At 39.8% G+C, this 27038-nt stretch overlaps 1 protein-coding gene across 1 annotated transcript in view; it reads right to left on the bottom strand.

Moving 5' to 3' along the window:
- The window catches only part of MYH15 (myosin heavy chain 15), a 69513-nt gene that overhangs the window by 24482 nt on the left and 17993 nt on the right, over positions 1-27038 (bottom strand). The window contains exons 14-30 of the mRNA XM_077482443.1: positions 24511-24660; positions 22343-22513; positions 22046-22225; positions 18705-18837; positions 16741-16805; positions 15127-15214; positions 14410-14527; positions 13942-14065; positions 12185-12321; positions 11161-11416; positions 10470-10712; positions 10177-10353; positions 9863-10008; positions 9451-9541; positions 7474-7863; positions 4245-4371; positions 1613-1731 (exon numbers count right to left, since the gene is read on the bottom strand). Of these exons, the coding sequence (XP_077338569.1) occupies positions 1613-1731; positions 4245-4371; positions 7474-7863; positions 9451-9541; positions 9863-10008; positions 10177-10353; positions 10470-10712; positions 11161-11416; positions 12185-12321; positions 13942-14065; positions 14410-14527; positions 15127-15214; positions 16741-16805; positions 18705-18837; positions 22046-22225; positions 22343-22513; positions 24511-24660 (2715 nt within the window). The remainder of the gene's footprint in view (positions 1-1612; positions 1732-4244; positions 4372-7473; positions 7864-9450; positions 9542-9862; positions 10009-10176; positions 10354-10469; positions 10713-11160; positions 11417-12184; positions 12322-13941; positions 14066-14409; positions 14528-15126; positions 15215-16740; positions 16806-18704; positions 18838-22045; positions 22226-22342; positions 22514-24510; positions 24661-27038) is intronic.

The raw sequence follows: 27038 nt of genomic DNA, 5'->3' as shown, positions 1-27038 counted from the left end.
GAGAATATCAATAGGAGGTCAATATGAAAGTTTTCTTAATCTAGTTGTCTATCTTATCACTGCCTTTTAGGATGGTTAGGTGCATGTGACAAGGTATTTTTGTGGTTAGGATAAGGTAAGTAAGGTATGATACTCTTGTGAATGATGTTGAAAGTCTTAAAAATTGTTCCTCTTTGTTTTTTTAATGCTAGCCTAAGGTCTCCCATTATTTTTTGGTTTTATTCATGTTGGCACACCAAAGCATCAAGAGAGAGAGTGGGAATTTGTTTCTAGCACAAGGAGGCACCTATCCTTGCAGTATTTTTAGGTGGCCATGTGCTTTTTTACCCAAGTTTATAGCTTTCATCTTGAATGTTATATTGTTTATATTTTTTTTTTCAAAAACACCATAATACCACTACTGTACTTTCATGTTGACTATATCTTCAACATAGAGATGAGGTATGGGGGTACATACAGGGTCAGGTCTTTGGGACCCTGTACTCAGATGTAAGAATCCTAAACAAAACCCTCCTGAATTTTGTTCAGCATGGATCCTTATGTTCTGTACGTTCTAGGGTAAATTTAGACTTCAGTTTTTTCACACATATTGAGGTATAAGACGGCGTAATGTATTGTGAAGGGTTATTATGAAGGAGATCTGATTTAGGCTGGGTTCACACTGAAGCGATGCGGGAACGCCACGAATCCGCGGCGGGTTCCCGCATTGCATGCCTCCCGCCGGCAGTTCACACTGCCCTATGCGGACTGCTGGGAGTGTCAGTGAAACCTTAATGACACCCCCAGATCAGTTCGCATATCGCGGTGAGATCTGCAAACTCGGACAGGAATCGGATCGCATGGTGTGAACACCCATGCGATCCGATTCTGCTGCGGACCAAAAAAAGGGTCCTGTGCGAGTTTGGAGCGGGTGCGATGCGAATTCAGCCATACTATCTGTATGGCTGAACTCGCATCGCACAGAGATCGGATGTGATTTGCACTGCAGTGCAGTGCGAATCACATCCGGGTCTCCTAGCCGCAGCAGTGTGAACCCAGCCTTAGAAAGGTTGTGGTTAAGGCGAGGACTTGTATTTTGATAGAGTTCCGCAAAAGGTGTAATTCTGTCAAACATATTGGGTCTGCTATGTGGCCACATGGGGTAATGTATCTGGTTTATTATCCAGGAGTTTAACAATAGGTCTGTCATGGCTTGAGTAATATACTTATCCAACTAACATTGTTAGTTCTGTTAGGCACGGTCCTGAACACCTGGTAGAAAGTTTGAGTAATCAATGACTGGGGTCATCATTGATTATGGGTAGATTAGTGATTATTTTTAATATTCAATATGTGAGTTATTTTTGTTTATTCTGGTAAATCATAGAAAAGCCAGATTTTTTATTACAACACTGATGACCTTTTATTACAGTCATTAAATAATCTTATTTCCAAAACTGTATACAATTATCTACAAATGAGTTACAGGTTTGGTTTACTGGAATATCACCATAGCAGCTATCTGTGAACAGTAGCCTTTCTTCTATTCAGCAGTAATTTTTTTTTGTGAGGTCCCAAGTTTTTTTTTTGTAAGGTCCAAGCTGATAGGATATAAGTAACTAGCTATAATTACCTTTGTTTCTTCCTCCAACTGTCTCCTCAGGTCCTCAATTTGTTGAGTAAAAGAAGACTTCCCGCGTGACAACTGACTTATTAATGATTCCTTCTCTTCAAGAAGCCTTGCAAATTCACCTGTTAGGTAGAATTCCAAAAGAATACATCATTCTACTTTCACCATAAGAGGTATTTTCTGAGATACTGTAGCACAGAAACATGGGGGCTTAGGCCAGCAAACTAGCACAGGACAAATGAGGCAGGTTACAGACCATGGCATTCTCAGTGAAAACACCCCTACTTGCTAGTTATTCCTGATTTCCAGGTATATACGTAGATTTTAATTTAATTTAAATTAAATATAATTTAATTTTAATTTATTTTAATACCAAAAAATCACTGAATTATATTGGATAGTATGCTACCAGGATAAAAATATTATAAATATTAAAACATATGTTTTATTCCAATTCTATTCAACATATCACAAATACCGTATGCGACAGTTTACCTAGTTACAAGTTAAACAGTGTGAAACAGTGTTTTATTTGGATACCTAATCATCTGCAAAAAAATTTGAAAAACAGAGTTTTGCTTTGCATGGGATTAGGTGAGTGAAGTGATTATAGCTTACTTTTTTTCATTCTTCTAAGTGAACGTTTAGTGAATAGACTCCTATGACTTAAGTCAAATAAATACGTTTCTCTCAATCACAGATAAAATAGAAAAAAAACACATTTGTTTTAGCATAATGGCAGCAACACAGCACCACCTAAAGATCTACTTGTTGTTTGCAACATACTCAATAGATAACAGCTGCCAAATATGCTCTTTATGTTCCTAATCTGAAGTCTGGAAATACATGTGCCATTTGTGCTTTTAAGAGCTGACTGTCTGGAAATCCCTTAAAAGAATACAGCTCATACTTTCAATCTCTAAGCCATCTGTTTCAGGCTAAACAGACACGACAAATCCACTATGCATACAGGTACGTTTGTTTAAAAAACACAAGGTCTATTGAGAAGTTGCGAAACAACCTGACATGTAAGAAAATACTTCCTCCTTCAGACATTCGTATATTTTCTACCGTGCGTGGGCTGTGAAATAAGACTAGGTTCACACTGGTGCAGTGTAAATTTGATCCAATTTTTAATGCAATTTTATAGTGCAGCTGCCATGCAACTTCATGCGAATTTGATACATTTAAAGAGGAACTGCAGTCTGCTCACATAATTTGTAATAAGAACATCTTTTCCATTCTGAAGCTTCCCTTCAACTACTTTGCATATTATTCTATGTGGGCAGCTGAAGCTGCTGCCTGTTTATGTCCTGGATTTAAACAGAGGCACACCTCCAGCTCTGCAGCCCTGTAGCTTTCATTGGCCCTCTTATGACTCCTCCCCACTCCCTTCCTGGCAAACTCTCATGTGAGTGAGAGAGAGAGAGCTGTGCATGATGTCATAAGCCTAGACTTTTTGCTAGACAAGAAACAGGAAGTGGGCTGTATAAGGTATTTACTAGCAGATTTTTTTTTTACTATCCAAAGTTAAAACAACAAGGGCAGAGGATTTAATAGATGGAAAGTTGAAAAAATTACTGAAGGTCTTCTTTAATGTGTAATTACTATGGCTCTTCCCTGCCGTCAGCAGCAGGAATGAGAAAAAGGGGGGAGAAGGGAGTTGGGACTTTATATGAGGCAATGAGTAGGTAGGTTCATCTGCCTCCATCCCTGGTGATGTATCAAAAACAGGAAGGGTTTGGGACTTTATATAAAGCATAACTGCAAAGTAAGGATGCAAAGACGTGTTTAATGATTCCTCGTCCATATACAGAGATTCATAGTACATTGATAATAATAGATATCTTAATATTTTATAATTCATATATATATATATATATATATATATATACACATATACATATACACATACACATATCTCAACATGATCCACCATTGTAGTGATGAACATGATGTCATACTAGCCCTGGTTAGCTATGTGGCTTCTTTCACTCAGTGGTTCTACTCTCCACCTAGTCTTCCACACGTTCACATGCCCTTTATGGGCTTACCGTCTGCCCTTGTGCACGTTCACATACATACTTACACATTGTTATTTTTTCACAGCAGTAATCTGGAATCATCACTCAGTATATACTACACAATTGCCTTTGAGGATTACAGTCCTATAGATGTTTCACTCCCCGCTGTTTGTGCCACCTTATGGCCATAGAGACTATTGCCTCAGCTCCCAGGGATGGTTGGCTCCTAACAACCAGCACAAATGGCACACAAAAATACATTAAAAAACACATGTAAATGCCATCTTGATGTATTTCCGTTGGAGTCTATGAAACACAAAATCACACTTCATTGCACCAAATTGACACGGGCCCCTCCCCAAATTTGCATCACAGCTACGCTGCATTGATGTGAATGAGCACATTTAGAAGCAATGTTATTTAAATTGCCATGTTACTCAGTGTAACTCAAGTCACATCAGAAATCAAATCAATGTGAACCAAGCCCAAAAAAATTAAGTGTAGGTAACAATGTACCATTTGAATGCTTTCTGCTTATCTTAAAATATTCTTGTGAAGTTAATTTTACAATACTAATAAAACAGTGATTTTAGAGAACAAAGTTTTCCAACCATTTTCAGTCTGCAGTCTTCCTTTCTGAGTGGTGAGATCGTTCGATTGGCGGGTCATCTCATCTAACTTGGCCTTTGTTTCATTAAGCTGGTCTTCATATGTGCGACACAGTTTTTCTGATATGCCCTGTATTAAATATACAAAGCTCCTTAATGCCATAAAAATATTAGCTTTACAAGTTTATGGATTTTGTACCTTAAATCATAATAGTACTTGGTTAAGTAGCACCGTAGACCTGTGAGATACGACATTTTGTTCTACCGCATGCCCTTACGTGTAGTAGAATGACAATAGAGCTCGACTTGACTTGATTTAAGTAAAGCACATTAAATGCTATACATACAGTATAATCATGGCTGAGAGCACAAGACCTCTCTGATCCATGCCATTGACAAAACAGACCCAAACATAAAACTTTTTGCTATATTTTTACACTATATAGATCAGACTTTATTATTATGAAACAACATACAGTATATCTGACTGAATAGATACAACTTGCCTTCAGCCCCCACAACTTCTCCTTCAGCCCCCATATCCAATCACTGGTTAAATCTTGCCGCCTTAAAGGGGTTGTAAAGATAAAAGTTTTTTCACCTTAATGCATTCTATGCATTAAGGTGAAAAAACATCTGACAATACTGGCCCCCCGTTATACTTACCTGACCCCTCGAAAGTCCCACGCTTGTCCCCGACATCCTCTTCGCCGATCAGCCTGGCCGCTGATTATTACAGTAGATGGATTGAAAGCAGCACAGCCATTGGCTCATGCTGCTGTCAATCACATCCAATGATGCGACTGGCCGGGGGCGGGCCGAGTGATACAGCGAGCGCCTATAGCCGCCAGCTGTATCACGGGAGTGCACCTGCAAGCACTCCACATCATACCAGGGAGCTTGTGTGAAGTTGTGGAGTCCTTGCGGGAGGGAGCAGAGACAGCCGCCGAGGGACCCCAGAAGACCAGGTTCGGGGCCACTCTGTGCAAAACGAGCTGCACAGTGGAGGTAAGTATAACATGTTTGTTATTTAAAAAAATTCCTTTACAACCCCTTTAACCTCTGTAACATCTCCAGAATTCGACCTTTCCTGACTAATGACACCACAAAGCAACTTATTCACGCCTTGATAATTTCCCGCCTTGACTACTGCAACTCTCTCCTTAATGGCCTACCCTTACGCATGCTATCCCCCCTTCAGTCTATTATGAATGCTGCTGCTAGACTAATGCACCTCACTAACTGATCTGTGACTGCTGCTCCTCTCTGTCAATCCCTTCACTGGCTTCCCCTACCCCACCGTATAAAATTCTAAATGCTAACCACAACATACAAGGCCATCCACAACATCGCCCCCAGCTACACCACCAACCTCATCTGCAGATATCTCCCTAATTATCCCCTCCGCTACTCGCAGGGCCTCCTGCTCTCTAGCTCCCTTGTTACCTCCTCTCATTCTCGCCTTCAGGACTTCTCCAGAGCCTCTCCCATCCTCTGGAACTCCCTGCCCTGGTATATCCGATGAGTCCCTAACCTGTCCACCTTTAGGAGATCCTTGAAAACTCACTTATTCAGGGAAGCCTATCCCAGGCCCACCTAAAAACTGTCCTCGAGCCACCCCCATCAAATCATTCCCCGCATCCATTACCTTTTGTACCACCACCCCCTCCCTTTAGAATGTGAGCTCTACAAGCAGGGCCCTCCTGTCTCTTCTGTATAGAACTGTACTTTATTTGTGCTATCCCCCCTCTACATCTTGTATAATATAATAATAACTTGGCAAAAGTCAACATCATTTTAATATCCCCTAAATACCCCATACAGAGCCACAACTCCCCTTGGTCTGAAAATCTGGGCCTACCTGGGAAGACACATTTAAGTACAAATTAGCCTAAAGTAACAATACTGTGATTAAGGGAATTCAGCCTCTAAAAGCACTTCTATGTTAGTCTATGTGTCCATGCACGCACAGGCATTTACAGGCATATTAGACGAGGAGTGTTTACAGGTTGAAAATGCAAAGCCCTCAAAAGTGTGTTCAGGGGAGGAGCTGAAGAGCAGAAATACACTGAAAGCAGCTAAATGCATGTAAACGTTTAGGTGAATAAATTATTATTCGGCCAATAAGATCCATTAACGCTCAAATGCTTGACAAGCCTAATAAACACATTTGCAATAAGCGGTGCATTTTTTTAAGCACCTTTTCTCCTGCTAGGATTTCTGACCTTCAGCGGAGCAATGCAAATGCCAAGTGTGCATGAGGCCTTAATCATTAGGAGAATATGTGAGCCCTAGTAATAGGACTATTGGTGTACATCTTGTTTCCTTTTAGGCTAAGTTTAGATGTGCAGTGGGGGGGGGGGGGGGAGGAATGAAAATGCGCAGTTGAGAGGCGGTTTTACAGCCCCCTTAAGCTGCAATAGGCAGCAGACGGGGATGTTTACATGCTATGGTCATGATGCTTTACTTCACCATGGAAAAATCTACCCGGCATGTAACAACACATTCAGCAGAAAGAAGACACACCACAAACATCCCACAAATGCGTGCGATACATGTGGTTGGGGCACATTTGTCACCAAAATGGGATTAATCGCCTCTGAAGCGCAATCCAAATGCATATCAGGCTTCGGAGGAGAGGTAGAGTTAGAGGTACATGTAAATCTACCCTTAAGGCCCCTTTTTAATTGCTATTTTAAGTAAAACAAAAGCAAGGTCATTCCCCAAACATTTGGACTGCAGAGCCCCAGAAGGAAATCTGTTCTGTGATATTCTCTGAAAACCAAACCTACTAAATGGAATCTGAAAGGAGATGAAAGCAGATTTATGTGTCACATACCAGTTTGAGGGCAGTGATGCTAAACCTGTTCAATAAGTCATTTCCCTGAACCAGCATGTCTGATTTAAGTGATTATAATGAACAATGCAATTGTAATGTAGCTAAATCAGTAGTCACTGGGTAGGACCACTTAGTACATTGGGGGACACAAGAGATTGATACTCCTGAAAGTGTCACTTTGAGAAGAGATTTCTGGGGACAATATTTTAGCAGAGTGGGCAGTAGGAGAGCTACGTGCTCTACTTTGCAGGGAGTATTTTTTTTTTTTTTTTTTTACAAAAATTTTATTTTAGTGACAGAGTTGCTTTAGAAAGTAACTTTAGTATTGATCAGTTTCAATGAAATGAGGGAATACATAGTGATATACTATGAATGCTACAAAATATTATCCACCTTGGATTTGGCCAGCTGCTCCATGTTGGAAGCCAAATCATCCGATTCCAGCTTGAGTTCACTCTTCTCTTTCTCTAGCTTTTGCTTGACTCTCTGAAGATTGTCAATTTGCTCTCCAAGTTCTGAAACAGTGTCTGCATGCTTCTTCCGGAGAGCAGCTGCTGTGGCTTCATGATGTAAAGTGGCTTCTTCCAGATCCCTGCGCATCTTCAGGTACTCTGCCTCTCTCTTCTTATTCATCTCCAGCTGTGCAGATGTTGCTCCCCCAGCTTCTTCTAGTCTCTCACTTAATTCTTCCAACTCTCGGGAGAGATCTGACCTCTGCTTTTCTACCTTGGCTCGTGCTGCGCGTTCAGCTTCCAGTTCTTCTTCTAACTCTTCGATACGAGCCTAAAGGATAACATAAGCGATATCGTCGGTAAAATGACAAGAGGACAAGAGCTCTTTGGGCCACTATTTAATTTAAAGATTAGAAACCTGTGTAACAAAGCAAAGCCTACTCACCAAAAGAAGCATGAACAATATTAAAACATTTGTCACCAAAATTTTAGCGTTTTGTTAATGTACACATCTTTATTGTATGTTGGCTATATTGCTGACCTTACTAAAATTGTACTTCATCGGCTGTCTATACTGGTGTAAAGTGATGAGAAATTCCCACATTTCTCTGTCTTTCATTTGCTGCCTGCTTGCTCTGTGACTGTAACTTAGAAAAGCTGAACCCAGACACATCCAAGCAACTACAATTTCGAAAAGCAGTTTGAGAAGCAGACTAGTACTTGCAATTTAGGTACAGATGGGTTTTCATAAAGATATTTTCAGAATTTTATGAACATGAGAAATCCTATGAAAGAGTGCCCACATCTACAATTTCATTATTCTAGCATACAGTAATTAGAGGCAGTACTGTTGCTATTTATTAGTCAATGTGAAAAACGTACGAGCATCCATAGAGTTTTGACTGTGGACAATAGACATACAGAGGAAATAATGGAAATATTCAAACTGAATCCTAGTATTAATATATAGATTGTGTTAAAAAATAGAATATGTTCTTAAACTTCTATTATCGATAACCACGGCTGCCAAACAAAATATTGCAAAAGCCTGGAAAACACCCACTTTATGCATGGTATCATTCAAACATAGAGTAACGCAAGCCATGATTCACGCTAAAATAGAGGCAACCGTACTAGATAAAGTTCCCATGTTCGAATCATTATGGCTTCCTTGGATTGAACACTACTTACCACATGGTCTAGACCAATCTCTTATATTCTCATGAAACAACTAATCAAACATATATCTTACCCCCTATGTTACATGTAGAATTTATTAACATACCATTTTCTTTCGGAGTGGTCTCCTCCCTCCACAACCCTTATATATGCTTCCCCCACCCTTGCTTTCCCCACACCTTCTCCTTTTACTATATATAGATGTACAAGCTAAATTAATCAGTTATATATTTCCTAATGTTATTACTATAGAGGAGATTTTAGGGATGGTTTAATTAAGTATCTTTTATTCAGGGAATAACCAAGCCACATGGTTGGATCATGGCCCTGAATTATCTACTTACCTCTCTATACCTTCCTGGTAACAACCTTTCTTTTACCCTATATTATACCAAATCTCCTTCAACCCTAAACTTTGAAACTACAATTTTTACTATGTATCTAATCCAGTTATTAAACGTTATACATGTTTATCTTTAGCTAAAATGTGTTAAACGAATATATCCCAAATTACATGACTGTTATAGTATTCACCTCCTGTTAATATACTGAGAAGCCTCATTTCACACTTTTATACATTCTACTTAACTTTAAATGTATGACTCTTTTTATTGCATTATATTCAATAAAATATTTTAAAAAAATAAAATTAAAAAAATAGAATATGTGCCATCAATTCATATGTGGCTTCTTTAAAAAAAAAAAAAGTACTAATAGGTTATTATTGCTGTCTTCTTACTTGAAGTTCTTTTATTTTCTTCTGGAGCTGGATGATGATAGCTTGTTCATCTTCCAGCTTGGATGTCAACTGATTGATTTCAAATTCTTTCCTTGGAAATGTACAAAACAAAATGTTATTGTAAATATACAAATAATATGGCTATCATCACTTAACTAAAATTATTTTTATTGTACTTAATTGTATTTCCTTCCCCAACTTAAAATTGTAGTTTAAATATTTTTACAAAATGTTGCTTTCGTCAATTGCATCCAGCAAACACAGTATTGTCTGTGCTTTGCCCTAAAAAAACCATGCACCATGAAAAACAACAGCACTCAACTGGCAGATAAATTGCTGAACCCATGAAAAGTCTGAATGGTTTTGTGGATTTCGAATAAAAAGAAACATATACACAACATTATAAAATTACTTTTTTAATTTCTCATCCATCTGTTGCTTATCATTTTCCGCATCCATTAGACTCTCTTGTGTTAACTTCAGATCCCCCTCCAATTTCCGTTTTGCTCTTTCTAGATCCATTCTAACTTTCTTTTCTTGCTCTAGTGAACCTTCAAGCTAAAATGCAAAAGTTTCAATGTCACAAGGGTCCCTGGCATGTGTTTTCAAAAACATACTATATATTTTTATATATATAATATATGCATAATAAGAGACAGAGAGAGGCAGGGATAGACAGACAAAGAAGGGACATTACAATTATAGGAAAATTCTTCTTGATCTTACATCATCTACTTGCTGTTCTAGCTTAGATTTAATTTTGGTTAGGCTGTTGACTTTGTCCTCTTCAGCCTGAAGGTCATCCAGAGTTTGCTGATGTGCCTCCTGTAGAGCTTTTTTCTCTTTAGTTAATTTAGTTATGGTTTCATCAAGAGTTGCCATTTCTTCAGTTAAGTTTTTGACCTGAGTTGAGGAGAATGATGAAACAGGCATAATCATTAATCAGAATTTCATGTAATATAAATAAGTCTACTATTGCTATAGCTGTGGTCAATTGCAATGTTGATTGAGACACACACCTTATTTTCAGTTGCATGTTTCTCTTTTTCTGCTTTTGCCAGAGTTATCTCCAGGTCATCAATATCTTTCTTGAGTTCAGAGCACTCATCTTCCAGTTTCCTTTTTTTGGCAGTGAGCTCTGAGTTCATTTCTTCTTCATCTTCTATGCGTTCTGTGAGATCTTTAATTTTGGCCTCCATTTGTATCTTTGTTTTAATCAGTAGATCACACCTTTCCTCAGCATCAGCGAGAGTATCTTGCTCCTAGAATAAAGTTTACATCCAAATTTATTAAATTAGTGTAACATATTTACTCTATATTTTCTATGTGCCAAAATATTTCACCGCTGACAGGGATTCCTTCTTCACTCGGTCTTCTTTACGGGTTCACAGGCTCTGGCCATTCTAAATGGCCAAGTGGCCAAGACGTCACTCCCAGTTGTGGCATAGCTCTCTAATTGGATGGCATGATGTCCATTGAGAGCACAGTGCGCATGCACTGGTGACGTAACCAGCTGCTACACATGTATATATCTCCTAAACGGTGCCAGTTTAGGAGATATTCACAGTACTTACAGATAAGCGTTATTATAGGCTAACCGGTAGGTACAAGATAAAAAGCATAGTTTACTACCGCTTTAACAACAACCCAGTCTATCACAAAGCAGGGAAGTAATAGCAGACGCTTGTATAAATCTACATGGATTCTTACCGCTTGTAGCTGAAGAGTGAGATCATTTTTGTCCTGCACTAAACTGACTTGCTTCTCTTCCAGTTCTTTCCTCCTGGCCTCAGATTTTTCAAGTGCTTCCTTTAGTTTAAGGAACTCTTCCTTCATGTTGGCCATTTCCTTCTCAGTCTCGGCAGACTTCAGCAAAGGCTTGATCTTGAAGAAAAGCTTCATCCAAGGCCAGTTTTTCACAGACATAAAAGCACGAATATTCCACTGAATAACTAGCAATGCATCCCTAATAGAGAGAAGAAAAGTATACTTATGCATTTTAATCACTGATTCATACTTACTGCATAATATGTACAGTTATTACATTAGTATATAATTTATAAATTGACAGTCATTGTGAACACATAGGCTAAAATGGGCACAGATTCATAACAGCTTATGGCTAATTAGCTTTAAATAAACAGAAAGCAGAAATGTATTTTTGCCTCTGGTCCCTATTTGAATCCAATAAGTATACTTTCTACAATGTGTGAAAACAGGAAAAGCCATGTTAGAAATAATCAGGAAGTTTCTGCATTTACTATTGGCAACACATGGCCAGACATATCTAAAAGAGCTTGCTGTGGGTGCATCCGAGCCGAGCTGCAGCTCAGTGTATCCATTCAGACACAAAGTTGCCCTTCAGCCCCTCCACCTCTCTCCCCTGATTGGCTAACTAACTTTTATTGACACCCGCAGGAGCCAATGACGCTGCTGCTGTGTCTCAGCTAATCAGAAGGGAGAGTCCCAGACGGCGGAGAGATTTGTGGACATCGCTAGACAGAGATGGGGCTCAGGTAAGTAATTAGGGGGTGCCGAGGAGGCTGCTGCACACATAAAGCTTTTTTTATCTTAATGCATCAAATGCATTAAGATAAAAAAACCTTCTGACTTTACAACTCCTTTAACTGCGCAAGCAGAAGTTAGAAGCTGATTGGCTACAATGCACAGCTGCATCAGATTTTGCACTCTCCAGTTTTAGTAAATATCCCCATTGCATTTCAAATCACATTACCTTCTTTCCAAAATTTTCTGGAATTCAATTCTCATTAGTCTTCCCCGTGCTCTTGATTGGATCAGTGTTAGAATCTTAGCTAATCTTTCATCTCGCAATTCTTCAAGATGTCCAAGCAAACCAGCTTTGAAAAACACCTACAGCATATATAAATACCTGTTATGTACACAGTTTTACTATATAGACATAAGTCAACATAATAATTTATTGAACCAAATTTACTATAGTGTAAAGTGAGTTGAAGTGCAGTGTAGAATAGTGAAATGAACAAAACCACCTAAACGGGGGTCACAGGGTCACTTCACTGCAATTTATATTGCAAAATGGAAATGAACGCTTTGTCATTTGAATTTGCAGTAATCCAAAACCAGTGAAAAGGTTACTGCTATACTAACTTGTGTCCTCGCTAACCCAGCCTAATCTTAACTTAATGGTATGCTTCACAATGTGGTGTCAAAAGGGGAATAAAGCTCTCCTAACTTTAAATTGAATGTGTTCATTTTGAGCTTTACTTTTCTGCTACATTAAGTAAGAGCTGTGCTTTTTTAATGTCATATAATTTTAAACTGCAGACATTGTTGGTCAAATATTTAGGAGTGCACAAATTATGTAAACATTGCTTTGGCAAAAATTACTTTTTTATAATTGCTAACTATATACACTATATTGTCAAAAGTATTTGGACATTGCCTTTACACGCACGTAGGGTTCAATATTGAGTTGGCCCACCCTTTGCAGCGATAACAACTTCAACTCTTCTGGGAAGGCTTTCTACAAGGTTTAGAATGGTTTCTATGGAAATGTTTGACCATTATTCCAGAATAGCATTTGTGAGGTCAGGCAATGATTTTGGACAAGAAGGCCTGGCTTGCAGTCTCCGCACTAATTCATCCCAAAGGTGTTCTATAGGGTTGAGGTCAGTCAAGTTCCTCCACCCCAAACTCATTTATCATTGTGCACTGGTCCAAATAATTTGGTGGAGGGGGGATTATGGTGCAAGCTTGTTTTTTAGGGGTTGGGCTTGGCCCTTTAGTTCTAGCGAAGGGAACTCTTAAGGTGTCAGCATACCAAGACATTTTGGACAATTTCATGCTCCTAACATTGTGGGAACAGTTTGGGGATGGCCCCTTCTTGTTCCAGCGTAACTTCACACTGTGCAGCAAAGCAAGGTCCATAAAGATATGGATGAGTGAGTTTGGGGTGGAGGAACTTGACTGGCCTGCACAGTTCTGACCTCAACCCGATAGAACACCTTTGGGATGAATTAGAGACTGTGAGCCAGGCCCTCTTGTCCAACATTGGTGCCTGACCTCATAAATGCGCTTTGGAAGAATGGTCAAACATTCTCATAGACACATTCCTAAACCTTGTGGACAGCCTTCCCAGAGGAGTTGAAGCTGTTACAGCTGCAAAGGGTGGGCCAACTCAATATTGAACCCTACGGACTAAGACTGGGATGCCATGAAAGTTCATGTAAAAGCAGATGTCTCAATACAGTGTAACCCCCCCCCCCCCCAGTCATAAAAAGCCAAGAAATAAAAATATATGTATTCAAATTAAAATCTGTCCCAAAAAGCTTGTATAATATGTTGAGGTAGATTACAAATGCTAAAAAGGTATAAAGTGCAGAAATGAGACATCATCAAAACAATGCCCAGGGTCTTGAGGGGATTTAGGGAGAAAAGGATTCATATTATTTAAATGACATTTGTCTACTATTTAACATTATTGTCTCTAATAATCACAACATTTCTTACCTTTGTGTGACCGAATTGATACTGAGTGTGATCAAGGTCCAAAGACGCCAAAAGTTTTTCAGATGCTTTTCTGCTGTCTACAAACTTGTCCTCTGGGATAGCACTGGGATTCAGTATACGATATCTACAATAGATCCGCATAGGATATACTATAGTGTAAATGTTAATACCTACTTTGCTGTACAGTGCATGTTTTCAACGAGCCCTGCTCATACATGCTGTATAATAAAGTGCTAATATTCTTGGGCCTGGCTATTTTATCTCGCAGTATGTGCTTTTATGTAACTAAAAAATTAACTTTTTTAGACCATTAAACTGCGGAGATATCTCAACATCCTATTGTGGGAAATGAGCATATTTAAATGACAAATGTTATTTACACACCTTGTGTTGTTTATGACACAATGATTATAAATGTTAGTCGCACTTGATAAAATAAAATATAAAATCATGTGGCTATTTTGCTACCTCTGTTTGAAGTCAGCGTACAGAACCCTGTTTGGAAATCCTTTGCGACAGATACGAATTCCCTCCAGGACACCATTACAACGCAGTTGATGAAGAACCAGAAAAGGGTCCATTGCACCTGGTTGTAAGCAAACAAAACGCAAATCTGTTAAGCTGTATTACTTATTAAAATGTATTGCCAAAATATCATTATTTTCTCTCTGCTTCTCCAAATGTCTATAAAATAAGGAGCAACAAATTAAGATGATACAATCCGAGTAAGGCAGGGGGAGCTGCATGATGATTTGACACAAAAATGTGTAATTCATTCCATCCATTTTTTTTTTTTTTGTTGCTAATTTGAAGAACTCTAATGCTAGTTTCTCCATACAGGAGGCGTCTTGAAGCTGTCATTACCAAAAAAGGAATTTGTACCAATTATACATTTTTTAGTTAGCGTGTTTCATACTTTTTCTCAGTGACATTCCATTTTATTACACATAACTTCATTTCTGAACTTATTTGTTTTGGTTTCTTTGTATGTATGGATTGCATGGGTTGTTACTGACAGGGTGAAAATGTCATGTCAATAGCACCTTTAGAAATATATTTACCTAGAAAAATAGTAATGTGTTCAATACTTATTTTACCCGCTATATATATTTCTAATAAGTGAGAAAACACTGTCCTTTACTATGGTTTAGAACTGAGTTTTACCATTACCATCGGAAGCTTTACCTGGAGTTTTGGTTTCATTGGGAATGATGCAACGCACAAAGTGAGGTGCTGTTGATTTAAGATTCGTCATCAGTTTGTTAAGATTTTCCTAAAATAAAACAGATAAGATTAGTAAAAGGCAACATGTTGCCAACATATTTATGAATATAAATTTCCAGGAATTAGCTCTGTTTCACACTGGTGCGACTTTGAAATTGTGCTACTTCAGTGCGACTTCAAAGCCACACATCAGTGTGATTTGCACTTAGGATTTCATTGCGGCTTGTGAGTTTGCTTAACAGAAGTCTATGCAAGTCGCAATGAAATCAGCAAAAAGTAGTTCAGGAACCTTCTTCAAAGTCCCTGTGACTTGAGTCGTGACAGTTTGAACAGGACCATTGCTGACAACGGTGTGCGACTTGTCATGCAATTTGGAACTGTCATATCGCATGACAATGTGACAGTGTGAACTGAGGCTTAGTGGTATATATACTACAAGATTTCTATTCCAAAATCATAATAATTTGCTTGAGTTAGCTTTTCTGAAAAAAATGCCAGTAAAGAACTAGTCCTTATACAGTAACTTTACTTTTTACAGGACCATTCCTATAGAGACTTAGAATGTTGCACTCGCGAGTAATTTTGCTAGCGTGCAGATTCATTTTCAAGATCAGCATGGGACAGGTGGGTGTCAAGTGGCTGCTGTTTAAGAAAAATAAAATTATTATCATTACCATTGGCATGAATAACAAAATAGTTTTTCTTTCAGAATAGAGACTAGTATCAGTTTTGCCTTAGACCCCTTTCACACTTGTATGACTTGTCCTATGACTTGGGACTGTAAAGTGATATGACAAGTCATTCCCCATGATCTCCAATGACTACCATTCATATTAGTACGACTTCAAGTCGTGCCGACTTCAAAGTAGTCCCTGCACTAATTTGGTCCAACTTTGACGTGAGTTACACAGGCATTCCCTGAAATCACGTCAAAATCGTGCAACTTTGAAGTCGCGGTAGTAAGAAAGGGGCCTTAGATGACCCCTCCTTCCTATATAATCTAGGCTCCACTGCTGTGGTCCACACTGGTGATTTGCAATATACTGTATATTCTGGTGATTTGAAATATATATTCAATATAGGCAGGTATCACCTATCTGATATCTTACCACTCCGTTTTAAACCACACTGGTGTCACACGAGTGATTCACAGGCAGATGAATGTGGCAGAAAATGAACAATTGCTACCAAGAAGTCACATAAAATCCCCATAAAGCCTAAATTCTATATGCATGTTTAGTACTGCTTCGGTTACAGTTTAATGATAACATTAAAACATTGAGAAGTTGACTACTAAAGGCAAATATGCTGTTCGCGTTGCAAGGGATTTTTTTCATGAATGTGGCAAAAATCCACTTTGCAGAGCATACTTAATCATGTGTTGCAAGCAGTATATTTGCTCGTATGATAGGATTATAGAAGACAACATAGCTTCAGCTCATTCACTAAGCTAATGGAAAAATTCCCTTTAAATTAAACAGTCTTTTTGCCTTTAGTAAATCAACCCTTGGGTATCTTACTAAATGTAGATCAAATAACTTTAAGATTCCAACGAAAATATTAAGAACAAATTACCTTGTGCATAGATGACACAGTTTGGAAAGAAGCTCCTTTCTTGCGCTTCTTTTCTCCACTTTGGTCTGTAATCAAGGAAATACAAAAAGATCCATTATTTTATTTAGTACGGTTTACTGACAGAAAACTTAAGCCCCATACACACTATCAGATTTTCTGCTGATTTTTTCCTTCAGATTTACCAAAACCATATAATATGAGTTCAAACCTTAGGAGTTTCAATTTGTATGCAATCAGGCAGGCCCTTGCACTACATGGTTTTGGTAAATCTGAAGACAAAAATCTGCAGAAAATCTGATAGTGTGTATGGGGCTTTAATCATACCCTTAACATGCAGAGATGGATCTCTTGCTAATCCTATCCAGTGGTGGCCCATCCATAGAGGATGCACGGGCACCACCCCTCCACCCAGCAGTAACAAAAAAAAAAAAAAAAATGTTTTTTTTTAAAAAGACTCCTGTAAAAAAAAAAAAAAATAGAAAAAAAATGTTCTTTACGTGCACTGTGTTCAGGCGCTGGACACAGTGCACTATGGGAAGTGTCACATCAATGCAATCATGAGATTGCAGATGAACCGCTTCATTTGCAGGCTTTTGACCTGCTTTGTGGTGCATTCCAAAGCGCTGAACAGATTCCACCCGTAGTATTACTACAGGCAGGAGCTTTGTTCTTGTTAATTGGTCACTTCCAGGTTCCATATGCTAGTGGTGAAACGGAAGTGACACAGGCAGCTCCGTGGAATGCACAGCCCGAGTGGAGCTGCCTGCAAGTTAAGTGAGGCTGCATTTGATGGGGCACGGTGAGGCTACATTTGATGGGGCACAGTGAGGCTGCATATGATGGGGCACAGTAAGGCTGCTTATGATAGGACACAGTAAGGCTGCATATGATGGGGCACAGTTAGGCTGCATATGATGGGGCACAGGGAGGCTGCATATGATGGGGCACAGTGAGGCTGCATTTGATGGGGCACGGTGAGGCTGCATTTTATGGGGCACGGTGAGGCTGCATATGATGGGGCATGGTGGGGCTGCATATGATGGGCACAGTGGCTGCATTTGATGCTGCACAGTGGCTGCATTCGATGTTGCACATTGGCTGCATTTGATGGGGCACAGTGAGGCTGCATTTGATGGGGCACAGTGAGGCTGCATTTGATGGGGCACAGTGAGGCTGCAAAAGATGGGCACAGTGGCTGCAAAAGATGGGCACAGTGGCTGCAAAAGATGGACACAGTGGCTGCATTTGATGCTGCACAGTAGCTGTATTTGATGGGGCATAGTGGGAGCATTTGATGGCCCAGTGGGAGCAATTGATATGGCACAGTGACTGCGTTTGATGGCACAGTGGCAGCAATTGATGGGCACAGTGGCTGTGTTTGATGATGCAGTGGCGGCAATTGATCGGCACAGTGGCTGCATTTTATGGCACAGTGGCTGCGTTTGATGGTACAGTGGCGACAATTGATGGTCACAGTGGTGGTGTTTGATGAGCACAGTGGCTGTGTTTGATGGGCACAGCAGCTGCGATCGATGGTACAGTGAGGCTGCAATTTATGGGGTTTTTTTCAGAATTTTTCAGTTTGTTTGCACCACCCCAAAAATTTGGAGCACCAGCCACCACTGATTCTAACAATCAATCTGTGAACAGCATTTAAAAAAAAAAAAATGTGATTATCAATGGTGATCCTAATGTCTATGTCAATTAATTATTCTCTTTCTAAACAGTATTTTACCATATAACAAACATTTTTTAGCATGACCGAACTTGAAACTGGAACCGATTTTTATATTCATCATATATGCCTGTCACAAAGCTACCCAATTATCTTAACAAAATCTGTAAAAATCTCACAGGCTAACACCAAAAACACTCATATAATAAACAGCCTATAGAACTACTATAAGCCCTGTCCCCATATTTTTATAATGGTGACTCTATGGGCGAAAGATGAATTTACTTACCACTGTCCGCACTCACATAATTTTCAAACAGACAAGCCAGAAGTTTGTTGGCTGACTTCTGAAAAAGTCCCACTACTGTCTCATTAAGGGGGTCTTTGTTCTTCTCTAGCCAACCACAAATATTATATGGAACCTATAAACAGATAAAAAGAATACCAAAAGATGCTTAGATTTTGCAGTGTGATGTACATCTATCTGTTAGTTCATTAGATGATGTTCAAACAAAATTGGCAGTTAGATTTTGATACAAATGCCCTGTAATACCAATTAATTACTTAAGGGGAAACTATAATGATTTTTATAATTAGCACAGGAGATGTTTTCTTTGAGGCTGTGGTTTGATTAGAATCAGTGACTGAGCCATCTAAGCCCTTGTACACACGGTCGGAAATTCCGACCACAAAATCCGTCAGATTTTGTCCGAAACTGGTGTTGCATACACACGGTTGGACAAAGTTGTCATAAAATCCGATTGTTAGGAACGTGGTGACATTCATTCTTTCCGACGGCACAACGTTCAGCCTAGTAGCCAATAGCTTTGCTCTCGTACTTTGATCTGAGCATGCGTGGCACTTTGTCAGATCGGAATTCTCTACAAACGATTGGACATAGTCCGATCGGATCATGTTGTGGGAAAATTTTATATCCAGCTCTCAAACTTTGTTGGTCGGACATTTCTGACGGAAAAAGTCAGATGGAGCCCACACACAGTCGGATTATTCAACAACGTGGTCCGATCGGACATTTTCCGTCGGAATTTCCGACCTTGTGTACAAGGGCTTAGGGTTCATATAAACTACAGCCTCTAAACTTAAGTTTAGAATCTTTTGGCATTTTTTGCCAAAAGCTTCTAAACTCAACTCCATAAAAGCCTATGGGAGTTAATTACGAAAGGCAAATCCACTGTGCACTACAAGTGCAAACTACAAGTGCAAAGTGCACTTGAAATTGCACTTCAAGTGCACTTGAAAGTGCAGTCGCTGTAAATCTGAGGGGTGAATCTGAAATGAGGGGAAGCTCTGCTGATTTTATCATCCAATCATGTGCAAGCTAAAAATGCTGTTTTTTATTTTCCTTGCATGTCCGCCTCGGATCTACAGGGACTTTACTTCCAAGTGCACTTTCAGTACAATTTCAAGTGCACTTAGTTCAAAGTGGATTTACCTTTAGTAAATCAAACCCCTACGTGTCCATGCACACTGAGGCCGCGTACACACGCGCGGACTGTTCGCCCAACCTTGTCCGCTGAACAGTGTTTGGGCGGACAGTCCGCTCGTGTGTGGGGCTTCAGCGGACAGTTTCAGCGGACAGTTGGCCGAACAAGGTCTTACGGAAATTCCGAAAAACTGTCCGCTGAAACAAGGTTTCAGCGGACTGTTCGCTCGTGTGTAGGCTTGTTCGGCCAACTAAGTCTCGCGCATGCTCAGAAAGGATTTCCACGTCGGAAGGTTGCATTGCAGTGTATAGGACGTCGTATTTTTCGTCCCGTCGTACGTGCCGTTCACGTCATCGCGCACGGTTTCAGCAAACTGTTCGTCCGTCGTGTGTGGCCATGTCCGTCCATGCTAAGTTTGAGCGGACTGTTCGCTCAAACTGTTGGACGGACAAAGTTGGGCCAACAGTCCGCGCGTGTGTACGCGGCCTTAGGGTTTTACATGAGTTTAGAAGCTGCTGCAGTTAGGAGAGGTTCAACCTCCCTCAACCTTCCTCTCTTGAACGCAAAAGAATTGTGTTCAGGATAGGAATGTTTTGACCGCCAACTGCAAAACCGGTGGTCAACATAGTCTGTGTGCACATGAGCCCTAAAAGGGAACTGGTCACTGCACACATCACTCATTGAGATCTGTAAACAAGGAGCATCTTTTTTTTTTGCAAATCTAAACGCTAAATATATAACAATACGACTATGGCTCCAGCTACTTGCTCAAAAGCAGAATACTAAATATTAAGGTGTATCATGGCTTATCTAAACCCAAAAACAAAAATGTAAAATACTGCAGCCTACCAGTAATGGATGGGGTAGTTGAATTAGCTTAATTTTTTTAGATTTTTGTTTCTTTTTTGTCACCTGGAAATCCTACCAGTAACACTCGTTAGCCCCATACACACTATCAGATGCTGATTTTTTTCCTTCAGATTTACCAAAACCATATAAATATGAGGTCAAACCTTAGGCGTTTCAATTTGTATGCAATCAGGCAGGCCCTTGCACTAAATGGTTTTGGTAAATCTGACAAAAAAAAAAAATCAGCAGAAAATCTGATCGTGTGTATGGGGCTTTTCTGTCCTGGGCTGACAATGCTTACTCAAAATACAGTATCTATGAATGAGCTGTGTTGTCTCCCTAGGGAAGGAAGTGTATTATATTGACAGAACACCTCCCCCTCTCCTCACATTCATAATTTAAGGGAGAGATGTTCTACGGCAGGGTTTCTCAACTCAAGTCCTCAAGGTGCACCAACAGGTCAAGTTTTCAGGCTCTCCATTATTTTGCACAGGTGATTTGATCAGTTTCACTGCCTTAGTAATTACCACAGCACTTTCATCTGAGGGAAATCCTGAAAACATGACCTGTTGGGGCGCCTTGAGGACTGGAGTTGAGAAACACTGTTCTACGGTATAGTCCTCAGTGGTGAACTGGGTAGGGCTGATAACACTGCTTGAGGGTTCAGTACTATAGAATGTTGCTGGCAGGAATAACTGGTATATTTGCTTTCACTTCTATTTGCAGACCAAAAGGGACTAAAATAAGCGTTAAAGTGATTTGTTATTAAAATAAAAAACATGTTATACGTACCTGCTCTGTGCAATGATATTGCACAAGTGGTCAGTTCCTCTTTGGAAGTCCACCACCAGCACTGTCCGCTCCCTCTTCCTTTGAGTGCCCCTTCAGCAATATGGATGCTAGGGGGACACCCATGCAGGTGTGCTACCAAGCTGGACTGTGTGCATCCATAGACACACATATCGCCTTTAAGCCATGCCCTCACTCTCTCCTCACAGGAGTTTTCTGTGAAAGCAGGAAGAAGGGAGAGCAGTGCTGCAGCCAGGAGGGCACTGGATAGGTGAGGAGACAGGTAAGTGTTTAGGGATGAAGGGGGGGGGGGGGGCAGTTAGTGAAGTGTTTACCTTAATGTATGGAATGCATTAGGGTCAAAAACTGTTTGAGGTTAGAACACTTTAAAATGCAATATTTACCTGACCAAAGAAAGAAAAAAAATGGTATTTCTTACTCCTGAATATAATATAGAAAAATATGTACACACCCACTACACATTTTCTTTAAATATCTAACATGAAACATTTGTTGAATGTGCATTTCCTATCATGACTAAACCTACCACGCCAGCATAGTGAACAAGTTCAAAATGAGCTTCATATTTTCGCTTCTTGTCTGGTCTGGGCTTTAGTAAGTTTGGGGATTTTCCAAGATGGTTGTCATAAAGCTTTGCTTTGAAAGTCATATCTGAAGCCTTAGGGAACATGCACTCCTCTTCAAGGATTGACATAATCCCCATTGGCTAGAGAAAACAAGATGGTACAATGAATCACAGGTGGTAAATACCAATCAAACACAGGACAAGCTATCATTTTATCATTATTGCAATTCATAGGGTAACAACAAAATAACACTTTACCTTTTCAATCAAATCAATGCAGGCCTGTAAATCAAGGCCAAAGTCGATAAACTCCCAATTAATGCCCTCTTTCTTATATTCTTCTTGTTCCAGTACAAACATATGATGGTTGAAAAACTGTTGCAGCTTTTCATTTGTGAAATTGATGCAGAGTTGCTCAAAGCTGTTATACTAAAATAAGAATTTACTTACAAAATTTGCAAAAATAAAATTTTACAAAGCACATTTCATAATATACACAATAAAGTAGAAATAAATAGCATGACAATTAAGTTAAGTATACGTTTAAAAAAATAACTAAATACGGTATGCTTTTCCTTCCTATTTAACAATAAACCCATTTTATACTTAAGGGGATGCTGTAAGTTTGCCCAGTTGGAGCAAAGTGACATTGGCTGCAGATAGCCCACTCCCGCACTGTCTGCTTAATGATAGGCTTAAAGGATAAGGTCACCTTTTTTTCAAAATTTTAGCTCCCCTATGTACCAATATACCATTAATGTACCTCGACTGCAGAAAAATAAAAGCTTTCTTTGATCTTTAGAACAAGGCCATACCTTGGCACTTGCTGTATTTCTTGCACCTGCACTGACCTAATTAAAACCGACACCCTTCACCTATCAGCTATGTTTGCGCAGCATCCCTCCACGTGTGAATTTGCCTGGCTTGTCAATGTAGGCTGCTATGTTTGCTATGCCCACATGCTAAACTCTCTGCCGCTGCATGCAGACCAAGAGTCGGGGGTTGGACAACCCTGATTTAGTGCAAGGACCTGCCTCCTATTCCATGGTTTTGGTAAATATAAAGGAGATTGTACAATCAGATTGTATAGTGTATGGCCACATGCATACACCTAAAATGAACTAGTTGCACTTTCAGTGCCATTAATTGTTAATGGCACAGCAAGCACACATTTTGCCAGATGAAATAACGGATGACAATAAAAACGTGCAACTTGCACCATGCTAAAATGTCCTACGAATTACTTTTCGCATTAAAATCAACGGGCTGCTGTATGGGTATCAGGGGAAAAATGAGCCAAACAATGTGCGCTCCCACTACGCTAGGTGTGAATAGACCCTGAAAGTGAAATCAGTGTGTTTACAGAAGAACAATCAGACTCCATTCACAACTGTGTGTTTCCAAATGCATGGCAAACAGGACAGAAAATGCAGGCTTTGCTGTGCATTTCAGAAACACGTTGCAAATGCACAAAAAAGTATGGTAAAAAAAACTGTCAGGAGCAATATACCAGGTGGAGACAAAAAATGCAGTTAAAATCACACACTTAATAAAATGGAAAAAAAATAGCACAGTCCAGGAATGTAGTCAAAAACAGAAGCCAGGGTTTGGATGCCAGAGCGGGTAATCAGACGAGCTGGGGTCAGGAAGTCAGAAGTCAGCGTAGTAAGGAACAAAAACAGGAACAGGTATCGGAAGAGAAGTCAGCTAGGCCAAGTCATACACAGGAATACGGATAGGAACACACTGGAGATTATAGCCCACACAGGGGCATGGAGGAGCTGAGCAAAGCTGTTTAGATAGCAAAAAGTGTCTGCCTGTAGGCTGGACTAATGAGACAGGTAGTGGTAACAAGGTCAGTCACTAAAGAAACAATGAGTGGCTGGTAATTAACCGACAGCTGAGCAGCTTCTGTGCACTGAAAGAAAAGAGCTGCTCGTAAAGTGGAGGAGCCCAGCCCTGACAAAAACACACCAATCTCTGCTCCATAAACAGTTCTGGAACTTCTTTGGGGTGATTGTTGAGCATAGGGCAGGTCATTCAAGTGAATGGCCTGCTGTATGCGTGACAAGCAGAAATTCTCCAAAAGCCCCCACAAAAAAAACGAGCGCGGGAACGTGAGTTCCCGGTATGTGAAGATGTGAATGGGGCCTGAAAGCTAAGTGTCTCTATCCAATCTCTCCTATGTGCTTGTATAAAGATGGCCATACACTATGCAATCTGATTGTACGATCTCTGTACAACTTCCTTTAGATCTACTAGAACTATGGAACAGGAGGATCCATCTGATCAATCTATCAATTCGTATCAAATCAGGCAGGCCCTTGCAATACATAAGGCACTGTTTTGTTTGAGGATTTGCTCATTTCTATCTTGCTTTAGCCTAAGAAATTGACATTGTTGTAACTACTTAGAAAACAACTCACATCAAAAATTTCAAATCCAGCGATGTCAAGCACACCAATAAAGAACTGTCTGGGTAACTTTGTGTCCAGCGTCTTATTAATACGGACCACAAGCCATTTAAACAGTCGGTCATAGATGCCTTTGGCCAATGCACCGACTGCGTAACTTACCTAAATAGGTTTTAAAAGAAAACAGAGTTGGTTATGCTGTGTTATGTGAACAACATGGTGGTATATCAATATCTGAACAATTTGGAGATGATTGTAGTGCAAAAATTCCTGAAGGTTAAGGCTGTAAGATATGTTACTGAACATCAAGGAAGACCAACTCAGCAGAGTCATCCAGAAGGAATAGGTTATGGTCTGTTATTGTAGATGTAGACACTAACAAGAAAAATATACATTTATATATATATTAACACACACACACACACACACACTGAATATGGTAAACTTATACTTTAATTAGAAGAAATGTAAATGGTTCAATTTCCTTCTAATAACGAGTAACTAGGCAGCAAAACAAAACAAATAATCACTAATTGAGCTGCTAAATAAAAATAAATGTATACAGTAAAGATCAGAACCAGTAGGCATGTGGTCTTTGTCCCACTATAATTCTATTGTGCTGACTGTCATGCTGATCTTATGGTTTCAAAGTCACTATCCCAACAAAAGTATGCAGATCAGGAGATCTAAACTCACATTGATTTTCCTAATGTACACTTTATGTGAGTTATCGACTTAGTAGTAAAAGTGTTTTCATATAAAGGTCAGAAATGGCAACTTACATAATTTCAGCATGTTTCCTTTAAAGTGATTATACACAGTAAAAGACAAGCACACACATTTGGTGGCATTGAACATAAAAAAACGATTTAGTAGCTTTGAAATGTTCATCTAGCGTCTCAGTGTTCCTCTGGGGGATGGAAGGTACTGTCTATCCAATGCAGAGTACAGACAATATATTATTCAAATAAACTATCTGCTAATTATTCGGAAGAACTCTCTCAATTCTAACATTGAAATGTTACTATTGTATATATGTGAATATAGAACAGTGGTGTCAAACATGCAAACTAATAATGTTTAGTGTGCAGCTTGCTGTGTCCAGGTCTAGAGAGCACAGCGGGTCACACAATGAGTCCCAGCAGGTCCAGTGGGCATTAGGTGCTGGAACTGCCTGCTGCCAGTGACAGTCACCATCCATCCCTAAGCCCAGGAGTTAAAGGGTTTGTAAAGGTTTGTTTTTTATTTTCTAAATAGGTTCCTTTAAGCTAGTGCATTGTTGGTTCACTTACCTTTTCCTTCGATTTCCCTTCTAAATGTTTTTTTTTCTTTGTCTGAATTTCTCACTTCCTGTTTCTCCTCAGTAAACTTCACACCATCATCCGAGCGGTGTTTAGTCAGCCAGAACAGCTTACTGAACAGCTTACTGAGGAGGAACAGGAAGTGAGAAATTCAGACAAAGAAAACAAAGACAAAAAACATTTAGAAGGGAAATCGAAGCAAAAGGTAAGCGAACCAACAATGCACTAGCTTAAAGGAACCTATTTAGAAAATAAAAACAAACCTTTACAACCCCTTTAAAAATAATCTTCTGGGTTTAGGGAGTGCTCCAGATGAGATGCATAGGGAGGTCTGACTCCACTGACCTGATCCAGGACTTTCATGAAAAAAAAAAACGTAGGAGAACTAAAATATGTCAAATGTAATAAGAAATCAAGAAAAAATCCCTTCTCCGCTTTCATCTCTAGTTTCCTACAAAAAATGCCCTGGATGACATTCATTACTTCATGAACTTAAGTAAAGGCAGGATCATTAAGAATTTTAATGATTGCGATCCTGTGAAAATGTCACTGTGTTAAGGTTGATCTGCTCTAAGTGACTTTTTCCCCAAACAGAATGTGCAAATAAAAGTGTTCACTGAAAATAAGAAATTATATGCTTACCTTTCCATCCGCCTGTGCTATCGAATGCCAATCCATTGAAAATCTTCAGAAACCAACACTTCCAGCACAATCAATCTCCTCATCTTTCTCTGCACTCAGTGGTTCCTCCCAACAGACCACTATGTCTCTACTATGTCCTGTAGTGATGTTGGAACTAGACAGAGTAACTACTAAACACAACAGGGGACCAGGAGATTAATGTGGGTGGCAGGAGAGGTAAGTATATACTCAGGGCCAGGACAAGGGATGGGCAGGAAAGGCGACTGCCCTGGGCACTGTGGCATCATGTGTGGTGCCCCATCATGTGGGGCACCACACAGAGATTTGGGGGGAGGGTATTTGTGTTGGGTGGGGGAATTTGGGCTGTGGCAGGAGGTAAAAATTGTTCTAGGAGGGAAAATTTGGGGTGTGTGCTAGGAGTGGTGATTTGGGTGGATTTGTGTTGAGAGGGGAGATGGGTAAAGAGGATTTGTGCTCAGGTGGAGGATTTGGGGGGGTTGTGTCAGAAAAGGTAATATGGCGGGGGGAGGAGGGAGATTTGTGCTAGTAGGGATGATGGGATGATGTTCACCCTGGGCTCTATATATGTCCTTGTCC

The sequence above is a fragment of the Lithobates pipiens genome, unplaced genomic scaffold (assembly GCF_037356315.1).
Source record: "Lithobates pipiens isolate NorthernLeopardFrog02 unplaced genomic scaffold, aLitPip1_a1.2 Scaffold_16, whole genome shotgun sequence".
Lineage (NCBI taxonomy): Eukaryota > Metazoa > Chordata > Amphibia > Anura > Ranidae > Lithobates > Lithobates pipiens.
This window is presented reverse-complemented; position numbering and strand designations above follow the sequence as displayed.